Here is a 17,309-nt window from a genome sequence, read left to right as displayed (position 1 = left end):
TGCATTTTTTTCTTTTTCCCCTCTAAATGCCTTTTTATCATTCAGGCTGTCACCTGTGTTTCCTGGCAAGGGCTGCTGGCTGGGGGAGGTCTGGCAGAGCTGAACACCCAGCTTTGGTGGTCTTTGTGTGGCTGCCTGAAAGATGGCTTAAAACAGAACCTGCTCTGTGAATACCTGCAAGTAACATGTGTCAGCCGTGTGGCTGGAAGGTTTCTCCTTTGCTGTAAGGAGAGATTTTATAATGAATACTTTCCTTGTGATTAAAACGGATAAATAAACAAATAGCTCCTACAGGAAGTATACTGTGTGAAGTCAGGGCAAATAGATTGTAGCTTTTCAAACAAGGAAGAGAGAAAGGGGGAAAAACACCCCGCAATCAACCCAGCCCAGGCTCCTCCTTAGTGCATTTAATCTATTACAATGTGAAATGGCAATTCATCTTCCCCATTTCCTTTCCTTGTCAAACATATCCAGCTGTTGGAGCTTTCCCTGCTCCTTACTAGAAATGCCAGCATTTAAAATTTGTTGATGTCCTCATCCCCCAGGGTATCATTACTGCTATCATCTTTCCATGGTACCAATCAAGCTTACTCCTGAAACCTCAGGGGGAAAAGCCCTAATGATCCAAACTAGATTTAAACACATTATGATTTTCAGCAAATGCCTTCTGTAAGACATACAATTCCTTTTCCTGTTGGCAGACTACCTGGGAGTAGACATATCTTTGGATATGCTGCATTGGAGCTAATGCTGCTCCTAATGCACACTTTTTCTAAGGTAAATGTTAAAATATGTCAGTTTTGTTCTCTAACTGTGACTTACACCATCATATTATGACCCTTTGGATTCTGCAAAAAAGGTAAATATAGGAAGGCCATGAAAGATGTCATTCAATTATAGAATCATAGAAATATTTAGATTGGAGAGGAATGTCTAGCAAGATCTAGTCCAGCCTCCTGCTCAAGTCTAACTTGTGTGTTGCTCAGGGTTTTTTTTGCAGTGGAGTTTTGAAAATCTCTGAGGATGGAAACTGGGCCTTGTCCCAGGACTGTACCACTCACTGAAAAGTTATTTTCTTTATGTCCCAGCTGGAATTTCCCTTGTTGCAGCTTGCATCTGTTGCCTCTTGCTCTCTCACTGTGCACCTCTTGGAAGACTCTGTCTGTCTTCTGTATCACTTCACTTGTGGTAGTGGAAAATGTAATCAGATTCCCCCACAGCCCTCTCTTCTCCAGGCTGAACAAACCCAGCTCCCCCAGCTTCTCCTCCTGTGTCATGTGCTCTTGGCCCTCTTGGTGGCCTCAGCTGGGCTTGTTCTGATCTGATAATAAACATTAAAAATGGTTAACTATTTTTCCACTGTTTGATGCAGTTTCAGTTTCCTTGGGTAACCTTCAGTCAAGCTGACTTCTGTCTTCACACAAGATGTGATTTCAGAGCCAAGAAGTAATTCGTTTACCCATCTTTGTGTGCTTTTTACCCATTGATTTTTTTCTTCTTAAATCATGGCCACTTGGGCAGTATCACCCTAAACATTCCTTTTATCAATGCAGTACATTTTCTGTACCCAGCACTACTTGCATGTAAGATAATACTTTGGGTAAAGTTACTATCTTGCCTTACTGGGCATCTCCCTGTGAGGATACAATCCTTATACTATGATATCATATATGTGTCTCTTGCAGTGAAAAATATAATTCCCTTGTATTCTTCACTCAGATGATCTGAATGTACAATTTTCAAGATAATGTTTTCTTTTCTGTCCCTCTCTGTTTTGCATCTAAATCTCTTCTTCCACAACACCTCAGTCACTGATATATCCTTCTGAAATGCTGAGTCCCCTTTTACTGACAGATGGAATTTTGGGTAAAGAGAGAAAACAATTATTGTCTTAATAGTATTCTGCTTTTTCTTATAGTTTGTTTGTTTTTGTTTTTTTTTTTATTCTGGGTGTTCAGTGTTAAATTTCATTGTGCCTTAGCAAGGCAAATGAAGCATGAACAATCATAAATATGTCTCTAGCACTCTTGCTGACTTTATTATTGCATTGAATTATTGTTGTGGGAGGCATCTAACTTCCTGCCTATAGATGGGACAGTAAATGCTACCACTGATGATAGAGCACTCATACATGAATAGAGTAGCTAAGAAGTGTCTTCCTTAAGTTAGTGAACCATCATTCAATCAGTAATGGTACTCTGAGTTCCATTTTGAATGATAAGGAGCCTAGAGCATGAGGTAAGGATTGATCTTAGAACAATCTTGAATCAAAGAGGAGCAATTGTGAATTTCTTTACTTAAAGTGAAAAAAACTGGAAAAAAAAAGGAGTATAACATTTTCAATAGTCTATGGGAAATGCTGAATGCTGTCTAGTTGAGCTACTGGTTTTGAAGAAGTCCAAGAGCTGAATGGAGAAGGAGGAGTGATATTTCCCCTAAATCAAAGATGCAGAGATGAACTGTAGCTCCTACAGCATTTTACACCAAACTTTTATGGATTAATACCACCTGGAAAGAACATTATGAATAAAAGCTGTCTTGTGAAAAAGAGGAGATGGGATTCATTGGCCAAAAAGCTTTCAAAGTTTTCCAAGAAAGGATAAAGTGAAGACAAAAAAAAAGCTTAGTCTTATCACAGACAGAAGATCGTGTTGCAAAAACCATGGTAAAAAGAACGGAAGAGTTGTCCTGCAGGGAGGCGGGGAGCAAAGATTAGCAATGAGAATAGAGGATGGGAGTTAAGGTAGAGTGATTGCTGGGGAGAATGGTATAGAAATGGTACTTGTATAGGTGGAAGCAGGATTGAATTGCACATAGAGCTTCCAGTTTATTTCCCAGACTGCTGAGAGAAATTAGTCAAACTGAGGATAGGTCTGTATGATTGCAGACCACCAAACACAGTATCTGCATGGAGAATGAGTAAAGTCATGTGGGCATCTCCAGTGCCTGTGATGCAATAGTGGTGTGGGGTGGAAGAGGTTGCCCAGGAGAAGCTACAGCCGTGTCTGGATTTTCTGACACTTACATGTTTTATACGAGTCTGAAGCGTTTAAATACATAATTATGCACCTAAAGTTTACATAACTCATCGGTTTATGGATACATGTCAGCCTTATCAAATGCATCATATATATGTGTTTGTTTAGGCAAATTGTCAGAATGCCTGTTTCTTTTTCAGAAAAGGAGCCTAATTTCAAAGGCACTTAGAAAAAAGTTGGTAAGTCAGACACAGATGGCTGCAAAGGCAGAGGTGGGAGAGAAACGGGAAAGATGAGTTCTGGCAAGGAGTCCCATTTGTTGCAGGTGCGCTTGTTTCAGAAGAATGGGATGCTGTCTGGGAATGAATGGGATCCATTCCTCAGCAGTGTGTACAACCTGCCAAACACCCTGGGTGGCCTCCGACGGCCTCAGAGACTTTTGGTCAGAGCGAAGTTCTAAAAATGTCTAAACTTGCTGGCATTCCTGTGCAAAAGCTGTGTTAGCTGGGAGCTGTGGGGTGTTGCTGGCTGTTTGGCAAGTGGGCAGAGTTAAGGTTACTTAGATGACCTGAGCTGAGTGTGCACACGCTTTCAAAGGATTTGAGTATGTAATTGAGGAGTTTTAATTTCTGTGGTCAATTTTTCAGAAAGCTGCCTTGTTTCCCAAAGGGCTTTTTGGCAGAAGTGGAAGTTAGATCCCTGCTCCTTTAACTGCATCCAGACTTGGTGGAACTTGAGAACAGCTTTTATGTGGTTTGCATCCATACCATCCCTTTCATACTTTGATCTGGTTTCTCTCTGTGTTATGGTGCCTGTGACTGTCACTTGCGTGTCTTCTGCTTTCCCTCCATCATCCAGAATGTGGGGTTTTGGTGGTGATTCTGCAGTTTTGGGAAGTCATTCATAAACTTGAGCCTGCAAAGCTGTGCAGTTTTACTGGCTTGCTGTGTAATGGCTTTTGAATGAGTCATGCACGTTCTTGTGAGCTTTGGGAGTATGTTGCTGTCAGGCTTGAAGGTTTTAGTTAGAAAATAGTATGGAAAGACAAATGAAGCACAAATGCAGTCATGTGGAATTACCTTTTAGTAGAACATTTCTCAAAGTTTCCTTGTCTTCTCCCTAGGCTTTTAACTTCAAAAATAAGAGACACTGACAATTAATATGAAATTATGGCAGGGTGTGAGAAATGTATTTGCTCTTTTTGTGGTCCAGATTTTGAGAGCAGAACAGGAGAAATAGAACATAGCAAGATATAACAGATGTTTAATGCTGTGACAAGTGCTGCAGGTTATTAAATTAGGCACAATTAATTGCCTGATAATTTATTTGCTTGTCTGGTTACTTTGGAATTTTCCTTTATTATAATTGGTCTTGGTTACACCAAACAAAGGCAAAAGGATTATTGCAAGATGTAAGGGCAGAATTAGCCTTCTGCAGAGATGTGGCACACCCTCGAGATTTATCACTTGATTTTTTTTTCCCTTTTTAATGTAGTCCTTCTCTGCTTTCTCCACATTCTTAGCATGTCTCAGAAATTCCAGCATTTTTAGTAATGAATCAGTGAGAAGAAGGGGAAAAGTCCTGTAATTCCTTTTTCCATTGTGCTTGTTAAAACGGCGTTGTGGGAAATGGACCCAAACACTGTCTTTTAAGTGGTGTTGAGTCTGAGGCAGGTGGTATTAACTCAGGACTGCATTAACTCTTTTCAAAACTCTTTCCTGTTTCCTTGAGGAAACATGCCTGGTGTATATATGTGGCATGGGCTGTTTGCCTGCCTCTTGCATTGACATTTTAATTTGGTCCATGATATAAATATCATTTCCCTAATCCCCCTTGCCCTGACCCTGTTTTGTCTGTTTTGTCTTTTCTTCAAAGTGAGTTGACTTTTTTTTCTTGAAGGAGGGAGGAGGAGATGGGAATGGTGGCTGGCTGCTCTAGTTTGGAGCATTAAATGCTCAGGGAAAAAAATCTCAGAGTAACTGTTGTTTCTTTCTTTGTATTCACATGGAAATTTTTAATCTCCATCAAAGGATCAGGAGAAAATAACGTTGAGATTCAACAAGAGAGCTCCCAGCTTACATGGAATTTTTAAATGTTATTTGGCTTTATCCTTTAAACGATGAGAACCATGAACTATGTACCTACAGGGTTCAGAATTAACTTTTCTTTTTCTTCCAACACACCCTCTTTTTTTTTATTCTTCCCTCCCTTTTTCTTACATCTTTATTGTTCTGTATAAACATGCAACTCCTTTCTGGCCAAAACTGTAAGTTGCCTTAGGATTTGTTTAGTTGTATTTATGTGTACATTTCTAACATTAATTATGAGCACCAGTCTGAAATACAGCCTCATGTTCTTTTGATGTGATCTGAAGAATCTCTGTTGAAGGCCATGGAGCTAAGATCAGAACCCAACCCAGTGTACACTTGCATAGCTGTACAAGAGCTAACATTTGCCTGTTTAAAAAAAAAAAAAAGGATACAAATAGGTATGAAAGGGCTAATGATCTGCTTGTTTGTAGTGGGGAATCACAAACACTATCTGCACCTGTAGATGTAGCTGATTGTGCTGACAGTGATAGCAAGGGAAGCCCCCTGCAGCTACCCATGGTGGGTAACAGCAGATTTCACAGGTGGGTGCTGGCAGCAAGAGTAGATTTCATGCTTCATCACAGATTAATAAAACAGGGAGGATATTAGAATGCTAATACTCATTAATACTATTTTATGGTGTTTAACATTAAACATGGAAAATGAAAATGAATGACAGCCGGTAAATGGAACTGACAGTTGTGTTCAGGGTCTGAAGCTGGTGAGAATTAGCTGCAGGAAGCAGAAGCTGTGGATGCTCCTGTTCCTGCTGTGGATGCTCCTATTCCTGCTGTGGATCAAGCCAAAAAGCACTTACAGTTACCTAGACTTGTGCAAGGTCACCTAAACTTAGATTCAAATAGACTCTTGTATTGTAAAATATTTTATGAGATTCCTTTCCTTATCTTCATTGGTCAGAACCATTATTTTCTATGTCTTATGACAGAGTCTCCAGCAATACATATATCAAAGAACAGAAATCATAGCCCATTAAAGCATAATGGTGAAATCTTTTTTTGTCCTTTTTTTGGGTCTTTTTTTAAGGGGACAGTATGAGTTTTTCCCCCCAAAACTCTTCTTGTGTTTCAGTTGGCTACATTGTTCTTAATTTCTTGCTGAAGTTTCAATAAGCTTCATCCCAGAGGCAATAGCTTTTCAGCAACAAGTAAAAGTTGGCCCTCTGTGGGTCATAATGTAATGTAATATAATATAACATACATAGATACAAACTGAATTCTGCCATGTTGTAGATTTTTTTAAGTTTATTTATAGTTAAAAGTTTCTGAAACACTCTGCATAGCTGTGTTTAAATGTTAAGCTTATTGACCTAGGTGAGGTGTTTTCACCCAAAGTTCTTTCACAAGTAAAATTATTTAATTTAGCATGAACCTTATCTGTGCCTTTAATGAGATGTAAAAATCCCAGAAACACTGGGAATACAGAGAGTGCACAGGGACCAGGGATAAAGGGATTCTAAAGGTATAATTATGTCTTGCTTGTAAAATAACAGTTCTCTGACCAAATAGCCATTTTTGTCCCTTAATGTTTTAGATTTTAAGTAAAATGGACCTTGAATATTCTAAGTTTATATTGTGTGAGTCTGAGTCTGCAATCCACATAGCTGACTGCAAGTAACTGATGTGTGCTCTAATCTCTTAGATACATTTAATATTGAATTTTCCAGGAGGTTCTTTTGATATTTAACTATTTCATCTTCACTTGAATTCCTACTTTTTTTTTCTTGCACTTGCACCATGAATTTCAACTGCCCAGTTGTCTTCATTTCCCCCATTTATGCACCATCTCTTGCCAGCATCCCCTGTAGTTGTGACCTGCTGCATGAATGGCAGGGATGATACTTCTTTTTGCATGCTTAAAATATGATCAGTATCAGCCTGTTTCAAAATTGCTGCCAACTCTTGTTCTCAGGATTCTGGAGCCACATAAGGTGCTTCAGGGATTAGTGTGTCCCCCTCTCTTCATTTACAAGAAGACATCTAACAGCACTCTCCATCTTTGGTGGTTTCATTAAAAACCTGCAACTTTCTGTTGAGGTGAAAACAGACAGATAGAACTTCAAAAATCAAAGTTTAGGGAATGAAAAGTCATGAAAAAGGGCCTGTCACTTGGGCTAGATTTTATGAAAACATATTTATTTTGGCAAATGTTTCTCAAAGGCAGGTTCATGTTTATGCTCTCTACCCTCTGGAGTTTGCTCTGAGGTGTCAAGAGCATGCTTACTCCACCTTGGCTTAGAATTGGATTTCTGCCAAAATTTTGTGTGCCCTCCTCTCCTTCCACTCACCCTTTTACTTTCTTTTTCCTGGTTGTAGCAGATTTTTCCTTCTGTGGATCTCAGTGCATATTTCATTTTCACTTGGTGCTAATGAAAACAAGGAGCTTTAGAAACCAGGGTGCTCCAGGTTTTAAAACCTGAAGAGAATAAAAACGGTGCTTTCTTCAGCTTATACAGTCTTATGTTTATTTCTTCTTAATATAGTCATGTGAAGTTTGGGATTTAGTTGTAAGAATTTTAAATACACTAGATCAAAAACCTTTTTGGTTTGTCTTCTTTAGTCACTAGGTTACAGGCCAGTTGGTTCTTCCAAACTCCTGCTAATTTTTGTCTTTTTTGATGAAGGATCTTCAGTCCCTCTGCATTTCCTTTGATTTCAATTCCTTTCCTAGTTCCAGCAAGATGTTTGGTTTCTCCCACTGTTGACAGTCAGATAATAGTCTCATGCTATCACTTTGTATATCTTCATTTGCAAGATATGTTGCGAAAAATTCCCAAATCTTTCTCACAGAGGGCCTTACTGTGTATTTTTATTACTTTCCAAGGGCAAATTCCTTTAATGTTGCATATAAATTGCTTCAACAGCAGGCAGAGGCAAACCTTCTTGGTTTTCCTTTTCCAGTAAGAAGGATGTGTTTCTGAGCCACATCTTATGGATGACCCAGAGATTTGCTCCACCTTTGGTAAAGGAATGTGGCTAGCACTTCAGAGAATTGCAGGAAAGCTTCAGGAGTTTGGCCAAGAAAGATTAAACCATCAAAAACCAGGCAAAACTGCAAAACTTTGTCTTTTCCCCTTTCCACTGCTTTCATTTCCTACCGTGTTGTGTTGTCCTCTGCATCAGACTATTTAAGACTGCCAAATACTTGGGTATTTTATAGGTAATATATCTTATAAATGCCATAGCCAGCCTCTGAGGGAAACAGAGGATTGTCGGTTTTGGATGCAGTATAAAACCCAAGCAGGAAATCCTTGCTGAATGGCACAGCTGCAGGCAAACACTGGGAGCTAGTAAACTGCCCATCTGCACAGCCCCACGTGTGTGGGAGTGCGGCGCGGCCGCGGCCCAGCGCGCCTGGGAGTGGTTAGCAGGCAGAAATTCGGTGATTAGGGAGTGAAGTGTTTCACTTGGTTAGTTCCTGAAATACAGCTATCTGAAGGTGATTATAATCTTATTTTCGAGCAGGAGGAGAGACTAAAGGCTAGAGCTTTTCCTTGACTGTAATAAAACATAAAAGCAAGGTTTCAGAGGTGGGCTGCAGGAGAGAGGATGTGACACAACCTGCACTGAGGGCTGAAGAAAAAGTTTGTCAAGGAAAAGAAACATTCTGTATTTGTTCATAGGGCTGAACTGGCAATCACATCTAAATCTTCCCTTCAAAGCTAGAGACAGGAAAAGCTGTTTTGGTCCTTAGGTCTGCTTCACTATCATTGACCTGAACAGGGGCCTGGGTGGGCTTTGAGCTGGTCTTAAAGTTTGAACTGTGTAAGATCCCCCTTTGCTAGAGATTTTGCCAACCAAAATAATTTTCACTGTACTCATTCTAGTACTTTCATAATTTAATCTGTTAGTTAGTTCCTAGTTTTGCTGTCTTCTATTCTAAACAACTCCTCTTTCTTTGTGGGTTGTTATTTGTTGAGTTCCTCTAGCCAAATTCACTGTGTTAGTTCTCCAACCCTTCCTCTGAAGTTTAGCACTTCCTCTTACACATGCCAAGTTTGAGTTCATTTTCCGCATGATTTTCCCAAGTACTACTTTAAATAATCCACAATTCAGTAACTAAATGGAGATTGTTAAAATAATGAAACAACAACAATAAAGCTATTTTAAGACTGCACTCCAACTGTAAAAACTGTTGATTTGGTTTTTTTCCCCACATACTTTATTGAAAAATAAAATTTTCTTCTCATAGTCAAAATTAAATTTGCAGGGTTATAATCCCATGGTACAACAGACTTTCTACATTGATATTTGTCTTTTGGGAGAGTTTTTTGTTGATTCATTGCAATGTATAAATCAATGTAAGAGTAGAGATACACTAGTGATTGAGACCCTTGTTTAAGGCATAGGTGATTTGGGATAAAACTCCTCCTGATTTCCCCACCTCCTAGTATTGGGGTATCAGAATGGATACCATAAAAGTGGAATTCTGTACAAGGAGAAGATGGGTGTATTGTCAGCTGAAGCCTCTGGAAGCTTTCTGTTCACTTACACCTTTTATATTGGAGCATCTAAAGAAAATTAAGGTCTTGGGACCTAAACTGAAATGTCTTAATTTCTCTTGTTAATGGATTGAATCTTTAAAATGTTCTGGATCTGTCATTTGAACAGGAATATCATTAATGCATCATAAAAATTTTACTTCAGCGATCTGATATTTCATATATCCTCGAGCATTTCCATAGTTTTATCACAAAGAAGAGGAGCTGCTTAGGTTTTCCCTCTGTGGGTGCTTTATTCTCTCTTTTCCAGTCAATTGATGCCATTTTTAAGCCATATTAAGTGACTTCAGTTTTTGTCATTACAATGTTGGTACTTTCTGCATTCCATCTGCACAGAAGTATGAATTGTAGGATAATGGCATATTAAATTATAGTCACATCTGTTAAACTATAGGAGACATAGTTCTGAAAATGAAGCTTTTTCCTCATTTTGAATATTTCTTTATATTTTAATGCATTAAGGAAGCAGGTGACTAGTGGACATTGTCTTAATGTCTTGCTATTTTGGTTCATCCTCACGAAGTGTGCAAAATGTCTGATGATGTTATGCAAAGAAAATGAAGACATAATTTTTAGCATTCACAGACCTCATGTGTCTCTTTCCCCAGGACAATCACATCTCTCCGGAGTGAACTGATTCCACATCTGGTTAGGAAACAGTTTTCTTCTCCTGCATCATTGCAGCAAGGACTAGACAACAAAGAAGAGGACCAAAAGAAAAAAGAGCAAGCATCCCTAGGTCAGTACAATATCAAAGATTTGGGTTTATGGAAGTTTTAAAGCCCATATGCTACAGCTGACCTATGGAGTAGAGTACAAAACTAGCCTGAAACACTATTTTAGATACTCAGCTTTTTTTTCCTCAGAACCTTTTTTTCCCTAGCAAGTATTCTAGTGGATTTCTTTTTCAAATAGTATTGTGTACTATATGCATTTTTTGTCCTCCCTTATTTTGGTGTAAACCATTAGCAAATCAGCTAGGAGCTCTAGTTTGTTTGGGTTTTTTTTTCTGGAAAAAAGTTAGATGCATTGTTGAAAATGTAATTTTAGGAGGGAGTTCCTAAAATTGGGTAGGACAACAGACTAAGCCTTAACCACCCTGTACTGGGAACTCGACAGGATCTCAGATTCTGGATTTTATTTCTAGTATTTCTGCTGTCTCCTTGTGTGACCTTGGGCAAAACATTGCATCTGTCCTGATTCCTTAATTCACACCTGCAGAATAAAAATAAGCACTTACTCACTACATGTGATAAAATCTGTTAATGATTGCTGAGTATCTAGCCATGGAGATGAGGTGAGGTGAATATTTCCCTTCACCAACAGTATTTTAATAGTATTCCTCTTCAGAAGGTATTTCATTAAATCCTGTCTAACTTCATGCATGTGTGTGTTCTCCAGACATTTATAGTTTCATAAAGGAAGATAATAGCTTGCTGAAACCTGCTCCAGATAACTCTTGTTGGAATGATCAGAGGGGAGATATGAATGAAACTCTCCACGAAGGGAAGGTGCGCTGCTACGTCCATATCATGAAGGAGGGGCTGTGCTACCGAGTGAACACTCTTGGGCTCTACATTGAAGCCAACAGACAGGTGAGGAAAATACAGAGGTTCCACCTGGGAATCCAGCAGTACAGGACATTTCACCCTGCAGGAGTGACTGCCTGTGACACAGCTAAAGAGAATGTGAGAATTGAACCAAAGCCACGTTATCCAGGCACACATCACCCTGCTGCTGGCTGGATAGGACGTGAGGCCAGGAAACAGTTCTTTCACTGATTTACTCTAGATTTGATTTGGCTGAGAAAACCCTCACCGTGCACACTCTTGTGGGTTTTTGGGAGCAGCAAGACCTGCAGCCAAAGAGCCACAAAGTGTGGAAAATAAGAATGGAAGTAACTTTGATAGCTCATTTAGTCAATGTCCTCCATGCCCTAAAAGCAAGGTCAGTTCTGATTGGACTCTTCCTAGCAGATGTTTGTTTGTGATAATAGCAAAGATTATTAACAATTTGAAAAGCGATGTAATCTACCCTTTCATTTCATTTGCCTAATGATTTCCATTATAAAAGGACTCTTTTATGAACAGGTTTTCCTACTGTGGGACTCCAGGTACACACAGAGGTGAACTCTTGATCTGAGGCAGCATCTGTTGCAGCTTTCACTTTCACACTACTGAGAATTCATAAAAGAAAAAAATAACAGATGAGAATTAGGGAAATCCTGTACTACCTAACAAGCTGGTGATTAAAAGCTCTTAATATCTTTGTGGGGCAGGGTTGTGGGGGTTTTTTTACTACACTGGCTGATGCAATATACAAGTTCTCTGTACTTTACTCTGCTAGTGATGAACTTCATTGCTGTCATGAATGGACAGTTTCCTCTAGTTTTGAAAGACCAGTAAGGAAAGACTCAATATTTTTGGAAGTGGGGCTGGAAAGATGAAAAAGTTGTTTTGGGAATTCTGGAAGTGGTCACTGCCTTGCACTTGCTCTCAGACTGAGTTGCTTTCTTTTTGACAACATTAATGTATTAATTCATGCGAATCAGAATTGTGGAATGGCAGCATGAGTTTACACACTGGAGCTCTTTCTCCTTGATGTTTGTAGAGGAACACATAACTAAAGTGATTTGCTTTGTTGTTAGGGAGATGAGGAAGAAAGGCAGCACTGCTGTCAGAGAAAACTTCCCCAAAAATAGCAGGAGCAAGTGTGTCCAAAGGGTTAAGGGAGAATACCACTAGCTAAGGGAAGTGTGCGTGTACATTTGGCAGCAGCCACTTCAGTAAAAAGTTATTGAGTTAAGCCAGTCAGACTCCATGTGGGATTTTTTGTGTTGGTTTTTTGTTTTCGGTTGGGTTTTTTTTTAACCTAAATATTCTACATTTTGGTTAGTTCAGGAAATATATTTGCTCCTGGGTGGTACAAAGAATTAGTGTTTTGAAGTCACATTGGGGCCTTCAACGTTGGAAAGGATTTTCTTTGAATTTTGAACTTTTTCAGGATGGTAAAATTTCTAAGGAAACTATGTGGAGGTAAAACATAAAATGGAGCTTAATGAGGAGTTGTGAGAAAGCAGTTCCTTTTTTCAGTGCCACTGCATTTTGTTTCTCTTGCTAATCCTCATAAAAGATGTACATTTAATTTGATTGGGGGGGTGGGGGGGGGGTTGCAGGGTTACCTGTTTTGTTGGTCTCTAACGAAGATTTTGGGTATTTAGTTTGCTCTTGTCTTGGCCTTCACAGACCAGATTCTGGTCCTCTTGCTGCAAAGTCGGGACCTATAACTCTGAGATCCCAAAGGACAGACTCACATAGCAGTAGCAGTCCAGTCCAGTAGCTGTGGGAAGGAATGGCATCCTAACCCATTGCCCTTCTGATGAGGAAACACTGCTCACATCATTTCACTTCCAGCTGGGTTTCTGGATGCCTGCAGCCTGTGTGTGGGCAGGTGGGTTCAGGAGGGAGTTATCTTCAATAGCAGGAAATAGTTTCTTTGTAAGATGAATTAAATCCAAACACATCTTAAACCTTCCCTTGACCCAGGCACTCCCTCTGACTCCTGCCCCCAGTCTAACCTTTCTTTTCAGAGCAAAATGCTCGAGCTTGTAGCTTTTGTGGGTTACCCCTCAGGCTGCACTACCACTGACTGATTCTAATAAGGCCTTTGCTCTGGCCAGTAAAATCCTTTATTTATTTCACCCCAGCACCTTTCCACTGGGGAGGTCAAGAGCCTTTCTTCATTTTTTTCCCTTCCTGCAGATCAACACTGGACAGTAGGAATCTCTCCAACCTATGTTGTAGGTGTGCTTTAGTGTGTGTTCCTGTCCTGGATCTTTGTGTCAGGTGACATGTTGGGACATCTCTTCACCCAGCCAGCATCATCCAGGTGGATTTGCCTAGTTTGTGGTATTCTGGTAACCTGGTGGTTTTCTGCAGTGCCTGCACCTTGGACTGAAGGCTCTAATCTACTCTTGCATTTAAAAAATAAACAAAATCCAAGTCTAGTGGGAAGGGCCAACTTGAAGATATAAAGAGCTACAGATGTGAAAATGTCTACTGGGGCAACAAGCAAATTGAAATGATAGCTCAGAAATCTGAGCTCATCTGATCCCATCTTTTTCAGATCTGTGAGATTTGCTTTTTGAGGTTCATTCCTTAGCCACCAGCTCTTGTTATCCCAGCTTTCTAAGGAAATAATTTTACACAATTGTACTGTGTAGCAGTTCCTTAATAGCAGCTTTGGAAATTGCTGGCAACATTCAGCCAAATTTAACAGAGCAATAGACATCTCAGAGATAAGCTTTTCTAAGAGTTTTGTAAAAATATGTGCCTGGGTAGAGAAAAGGAAGACTTAATGAGTGCTGCTTCCTCCCTTGAGACAAACTCAGTTTCACCATCACTGTGCTGAGACTCCAGATGACCTCCCAGATGGACAATGAGTGCCCACATTGTGGATGGCCAAGCAGCATGTGCAGAGCTCCACACCAGCTCCAGCACAGTCTGCCTCTCATTCAGCCAGACAATTTGCTGTGACAGAGACCTCTTAGGCCTCATACATCGCTGTCTTCCTGTCCTACCAAGAGACATCATACACAGCATCACCCCTGACATCCCCATCCCTGCTGTCATCATTTCTTCTGTGCTGTGTGACCTTGACTTCAGCCAGGAGATGCAGTATGCCTCAGGCTGCTCTTTCACCCACAAAAGAAGGAATGATGGAGTGATACCACATCTCCTACAATGCTAGTTCCCCTTCCTTTCAGGAGCCAGTTCAGATTTGCTCTCCATGGATTTGTTCTTGGCTACCTCATGGGCTTTGTCTCTCTTTATTACCTACTGCTGCTCTGTCTGCTTATCTAACACCTGCCTTCTCCCTGTCAAGAGCCTTTTCTTGTGCAGCTTTCCATCATCTGGAATAGCCACTTGATCATCTTTAGTTTCTTTGTACTTAAATATCCAAAATACAGTTTTGTTGCCCATGCCTCAGAGTGCTATCTTGTGGAGTGGGCTGGACACAGTCATCTTTTTATGCCAGTTTACTGGTTTATATTTGTTATTACTTGCTTCCCTCCCTGGCTTTACTGGACAGTGTAAAACAAGCTGAGCTGCATTAGGAATGGCAGATGCTGGATATTGTGGTGATGTACAGGATGTCACTGTGCTCACCTGGAGCCAGCCTGCTTGCTGCTGCTGAGCCACTGCTTCTCAACAGGTGGGAAGCTGAGCTGAAAGGAGACATGTAGTGCACTGTGGTAGTAGTGTACCTGTGTCCTTTACAGAAGTGAGAGATGATAAATCACACATAACTGGTGGACATTTGAAGTGCAGTGACCTACCTTTCCCCATAATTTAAAATGTTTGTGGCAAATACCCTTGTGCACTGGAAACCAAAGCCATCTTTGAGCTGTTTATGTAACTTGTGGGTACAGCACTATAATGTTAATTTGTGATGTGGGTTTTTTCATGTAGGTTCCCAAATTATTGCTTAATCTGGGACTGGAAGAGTCACTGGTTCATGGGTCTGCACAGATCACTGACAGAGGCATGGTAAGTGTTGCCTTTTCCCATCTCTGTTCTTTCAGTAGTCTGCAGCCATTTGTTTCACGAACTGCTTGCTAAAATTCAGTCCCATTGTTGGAAGTGAAGCCAAGTTCTGAAGTGTGGAATGGTGGAACGTAGGTGATGCAGCCCAGAGTCTTCTGTAGGCTCACCCATGGGTTCCTGCCCTTCAGTCTCTCTCTTTTAAAATGTTTGGTAAAAGTCTGTCTTACTCCCAAGTCAGACACTGCAGCTTCTTGTTCTCTCGTGGCAGTTCCTGGTAGTTGAGCAGTTTGCCTCCCTGAGGACACCAAACCCAGAAAGGATCAGTATTTTAGCTTTGCTTCTTGCTAATGTGTTTTGGTTGAATGCCAGCTTCAATCCTCCCTTTAACAGGTCTCACAGGGCAAACCTGAGTGAAACCAGTGAGTACCAGCAGGAACGTGCCTACCGTGCTTACCTTTCTGCATGAAGCCTACAACGCCAGATCCACTGGATTTTTTTAGGAGTTTTACCAGGCTAACAGACCTTGGGAAGACTGTCTGTCTGCGGGATGGGCCCTAAATTTTCAGATCTTTCCTCTGCCAAGGATCCCTCAGGGTAGAGCAGGGTAAATTTTATTGATGAGTGCTTTAGACGTGCTTTGGGAGAGGTGTTTGGAGAACACACATCAGAGAGCTCCATGTACTTTTGCTAGTTTCTGTTCTTTCCTTCCCTAGATTGGGTCAGACAGTATCATTGGGTCATCCACACAAATTGGAGAGAAGACATCCATCAAACACTCCATCATCGGCAGCATGTGTACCATAAAAGACAGAGTTAAGATAACAAACTGTATCATCATGAATTCTGTTACAATTGAGGAAGGGTAAGTTACCTTTTGTACCTTACTTCCCTAAATTTGCAGTTTCTTTGTCTAGGTAGATCCTGAGTGAGTAATTTTTGTCCTGTAAAGAATCCTCAGCCAGAAAAGATGATACCAGGGGGTGTGTTTCCAAAGACCAAGTCATAAATAAGTCTCTATAAGCAGTCCAGAAGTGCACAAGTGAAATGAACTAAGAGTCTTGGAACATAAATGTCTTATTTTTACAGTAGACCCTGTCATCTTCAGAATGTGTGAGTAAGTTAAGTGGATGTATGAATCTGTATGAGCTTGTGTGTCATTCTTCCAAGTGTTATTTTAGTGGCTGGATCAGTGAGTATCCCTAAAATATTTTGAGGCACAAAGCATATTTTAAAGTGGTATGCTTGCCAGCTAGAAATATTCTTCTCACATTTGAACATTACAGCTTCACCTAAAATGTCATTTTCTTTGGCCCTTCTTTTGTCATCCTGCAGCCTTTACTTTACCGTTGCCTATGCTGAGTAATAGAATAAATTAATAAACTTTTCAAAGAGAAAATCTGCGAACTAGTAGCGGTTTCTCATGCACTAAAGACACTGACTAAATAGTTAGCCTTGAGCTGTACATTTCCAAATGTGGGAAAAGTGGGCTGTCTGTAATTGTTGATGTCTGCATGCCCCCATCTTTCCATACATGCTGGCTTCCTGTGGATGTCAGTGGAAAGGAAACTGCTGATTGAGTCTGTGCAGACCTGTATAAATTCTCTGCTCCTTCATAGCTTGAGGTTTGCTTATGGCCTCAGGAAAAAGGCCAAACTCTTTAAAAAATGCCAAGTTGGCTCTGAAAGTTGCATATCTGAAAAACATAAAACCCCAAAGGATGTGGGGTCTATGGAGGATACTACTGTTACATAACTAAATTACAGGTAAGTATGGTACCTTACCACAAAGTGTTTGTCTTTAATAGAAATCCACAGTAATTTCAAGCACATCATAAATCAGAATTCCATTGAGTATAGAAAATAGCTGGTTTCCAGTTCAATCACAGATGGATCCAGTATGGCTGTATCACAAGCACTACTGTCATACAAAGTAAAGGAACCTCTCTCATTTGATCATGAGACCCTCTGTCATTTTGATTAATGAATTGATGCCACAATCATAATGGTTTAGTTTTGCATGTGAGGTCAGCAGCTCTACCATTAAATAGCAGAGGCAGCTAAGTGTATAAATAGCACTATTTTTTATGAAGAGTCTCAAATCATCTTGTATTTGTCTGCATTGGCATTTAGTAGTGGTCTAAATCCTAAATCGGTCCCAGAGCTGTTATGTTAAGCAT

The 17,309-nt window shown here is 40.2% G+C and overlaps 1 protein-coding gene across 1 annotated transcript in view; it reads left to right on the top strand.

Moving 5' to 3' along the window:
* The window catches only part of EIF2B3 (eukaryotic translation initiation factor 2B subunit gamma), a 95,401-nt gene that overhangs the window by 55,017 nt on the left and 23,075 nt on the right, over positions 1–17,309 (top strand). The window contains exons 6-9 of the mRNA XM_058030584.1: positions 10,196–10,326; positions 10,989–11,182; positions 15,059–15,136; positions 15,847–15,995. Coding sequence (XP_057886567.1) covers positions 10,196–10,326; positions 10,989–11,182; positions 15,059–15,136; positions 15,847–15,995 — 552 coding nt within the window. The remainder of the gene's footprint in view (positions 1–10,195; positions 10,327–10,988; positions 11,183–15,058; positions 15,137–15,846; positions 15,996–17,309) is intronic.

This window comes from Melospiza georgiana, chromosome 9 (assembly GCF_028018845.1).
Source record: "Melospiza georgiana isolate bMelGeo1 chromosome 9, bMelGeo1.pri, whole genome shotgun sequence".
NCBI classification, from domain to species: Eukaryota; Metazoa; Chordata; class Aves; order Passeriformes; family Passerellidae; genus Melospiza; species Melospiza georgiana.
This window is presented reverse-complemented; position numbering and strand designations above follow the sequence as displayed.